Source organism: Sinocyclocheilus anshuiensis, unplaced genomic scaffold (genome assembly GCF_001515605.1).
Source record: "Sinocyclocheilus anshuiensis isolate Anshui unplaced genomic scaffold, SAMN03320099.WGS_v1.1 scaffold173, whole genome shotgun sequence".
In the NCBI taxonomy this organism is placed as follows: Eukaryota; Metazoa; Chordata; class Actinopteri; order Cypriniformes; family Cyprinidae; genus Sinocyclocheilus; species Sinocyclocheilus anshuiensis.
In genome coordinates, this window is record NW_015536480.1 from 664,046 (window position 1) to 667,058 (window position 3,013).

Below are 3,013 nucleotides of genomic sequence, written 5' to 3' on the forward strand. Positions count from 1 at the left end.
ATTTTTTTTCCGTCATCCACGACGAGTTCTGTCACATTGGTGACGTTGAACAATAGCAGCACAGAAGCTCTTTCATACACAGGTTTCAAACATGGCGAAACGAAAGAGAGATGATGGTGCTGCTAGGTGGAATTATGAGATGGAGGAAAGGTTCGTGGAGTTGTGGCAACAGTACTCCTGCATGTATGATGTGTCATCGAGGGACTACCACGACAGAACAAAGAAAGAAAAATGCTGGCGAACTATAGCGGAAGCGCTTCAGCAATGTTTACACTCTTGTTTTCGGAAGTCAGTTGCTAGTTCCGCCTTCTCAATGACATCACGCCGTTAAAGACGGCACGCGATGAATGGTCGGGAAGCAACGTGTAGTCTGACATGTTTCTTGTCCACGACGCGACAAGATTTTAGGAGTCAAAATCGTGTAATCTGGCACAGTGACTATGGTGACCGGCAAAAATATTGTGTAGTCTGAACCCGGCATTAGAGTAAGGGAAGTTTTAAAAGTATCGATTTGGCACCGGTATCGTAAAAAACCCAATCGATACCCAACACTAGATGGAACGCAGCATTTCAGCCCACCCTATTGTTTGGAAACAAACAAGACCCTCTTGTTTCAAATATTAAAATTAAGAGCGTTGTTCTGTTTTTCAGGGTTGGTGATGCTGGATGGATATGTGTTCGCTGTGGGTGGCTGGGAAGGCCGTTCTCGCTTGGACTCTGTTGAGTGTTATAATCCACAGACAAACACCTGGCAGTTTATGGAATCGGTCAAGATGGCGGTCACCAGTCCGGCTGTGGTGGCGCTGGATGGATTACTCTATGTGACAGGTAACAGGTTTGCTCCAACAAAATCTCCAGACAATTTGATTCCAGAATATTCCAGGTTAAATACAACTGTATGGACAGCATGTGGCCTGATTTTGTTTACCACAGAAAATAATGTCAATATAGACTATAAATGTCTGTAATGCGCGCTGGTTACACTGCCAATCAATGCTAGTAGAGCAAAAATAACGTGCTATCCATTATCTTGGTTCAATTATCAGCTGATTTTCACATGTATGAATGATTCTCAAGACATTTTTATGTCTGATTCTGATTTCAGGATTAGAATAATGGCCAGTGGCTGAAGAAAATGCATAACCTACGTTTTTTGCTGCATTATGTGGGTGTTTTGCTTTCAAAACAGTGACAAAAAATGACAGATTTTGAGGAAAGCTCTTTGACATTAAATTGAGTATTTGAACATATTGTTCCACTCCTATCCAGTTTATAAGTTAAACATTCTGAAAACTTTTGACATTAGATTGTCTTTGTTTTTTGATAAGTGCATTAAAGGGGTCCTATTATGCTCTTTTACAAAGTCTTGATTTTGTTTTGGGGGTGTACTAGAACAGGCTCTCATACTAGGTTGTTCGAAAAACACATTATTTTTCACATATTTTACATTATTACAACACCTCTCTCCACAGTCTGGCACGAACTGCTCGAATAGTTCCTGTATCAAATGAAGGCCCGCCTTCTGAAATACGAAATGTGCTGTGATTGGTTAGCTGGGCCAGTGTGTGCTGTGATTGGCACCACTCGGCGCCTGGTCGGGAAATGTCATGCACCTTACCATAGCCGCCTGCGAGCTTCAGTATAAATATTGCATCGAAATCAAATCAATTTGAGCGTGATTTAAACCCGGATGTTCGTCTGCCTTGGGAAAACTAGCGTGTCTGCGACATAGTGATAACACTCGTTGCCTTCTCTAGTGCAGCTCAACCAGGTCTCGTCCCATTCGTCGATCTTTGTGATATCACAAATCCCGGAAAATATGCGTTGTAGTCCAAACGAGTCGTTCATTGTAGTTTTTGAAAAGTGATTTCTGTTAAATAAAATATCTCCTTTTGAAGTGGACTTTGAGCTTTGTAACTTAGCAGATCTTTTTTATGCTCAAACAGCAACATTACAGACTAACTAAAGTTGAAAAAGTGAAAACGCATAATAGGACCCCTTTATAGCTAATACCTATGTATAATTTGACACATCATTCTTATTTTGTGAAGAACTGTACATGATAGAAAGTTTTTACTGATAATTTAGTACTCTGCATCATGCAATTAGGTAATTGGCCTTTTTGCAAATCAGCAGAAATACGTTTTTTTTCAAGGGCTGTGTAATATTCCCTTCTGAAACCACAGGAGGCGCTGTTTTAGAAGATGGTGACGGCACAAACTTGGCGCAAGCGTACAACCCTAAAACATGCGTGTGGACCGAGGTGGCACCCATGCAGATCGCCCGCTCTGGATCTGCTGCCTGCATCCTGAAGGGCAAGATCTACGTCATAGGTTAATATGGAGGCTTTTATTTCTTGAGCCGTTTGAGTCTTATCCTGTAGAGCAGTGGATCACAGTTGTTCCTCTCTAGGCGGCTGGCACGCTTCCACCGAGAACACGGATAAGGTGGAGAGCTACGACCCCAAGACCAACAAGTGGACCATGTGTGCTCCCATGAAGGAGAGACGCTATCGACCCGGTGTAGCGGTGGTGGACGGAAAGATTTACGTTTTAGGAGGAGAGGAGGGATGGGACAGGTGAGAAATACTACACTAGAGCCCTATGAAATCCATTTGATTTTCCCCCAAACTCCCGTTTTTTTCCTTTTGAATTTTCTTTATTCCATTTTAATAGTTCAGTGGGGCACTTGTATAGCTTATTATGTAATATTGCTGTGTGTGCATGTTAACGATCTGCTACAAAGCAGAAAGTCCACACCAAAGGGAGTTAATTGCTCTAACAGTAATCTCTTGCTTGAAACGCCTTGTTTGTTGCCCTGCCATTATCTCTGTGACAAAGCTTACGTCATCATGTTAAATATATATTTTCATAATGCCCATCTACTAGCTGTTTTGGCCCATCCTTAAAGGGGTCATATGATGCTGCTAAAAAGAACATTATTTTGTGTATTTGGTGTAATGAAATGTGTTTATGCGGTTTAAGGTTAAAAAAACACATTATTTTCCACATAC

At 41.6% G+C, this 3,013-nt stretch overlaps 1 protein-coding gene across 1 annotated transcript in view; it reads left to right on the forward strand.

Annotated features, from left to right (window-relative positions):
- The window catches only part of LOC107674048 (kelch-like protein 20), a 16,080-nt gene that overhangs the window by 11,021 nt on the left and 2,046 nt on the right, over window positions 1-3,013 (forward strand). Inside the window, exons 8-10 of the mRNA XM_016467944.1 lie at window positions 652-828; window positions 2,187-2,333; window positions 2,413-2,578. Of these exons, the coding sequence (XP_016323430.1) occupies window positions 652-828; window positions 2,187-2,333; window positions 2,413-2,578 (490 nt within the window). The remainder of the gene's footprint in view (window positions 1-651; window positions 829-2,186; window positions 2,334-2,412; window positions 2,579-3,013) is intronic.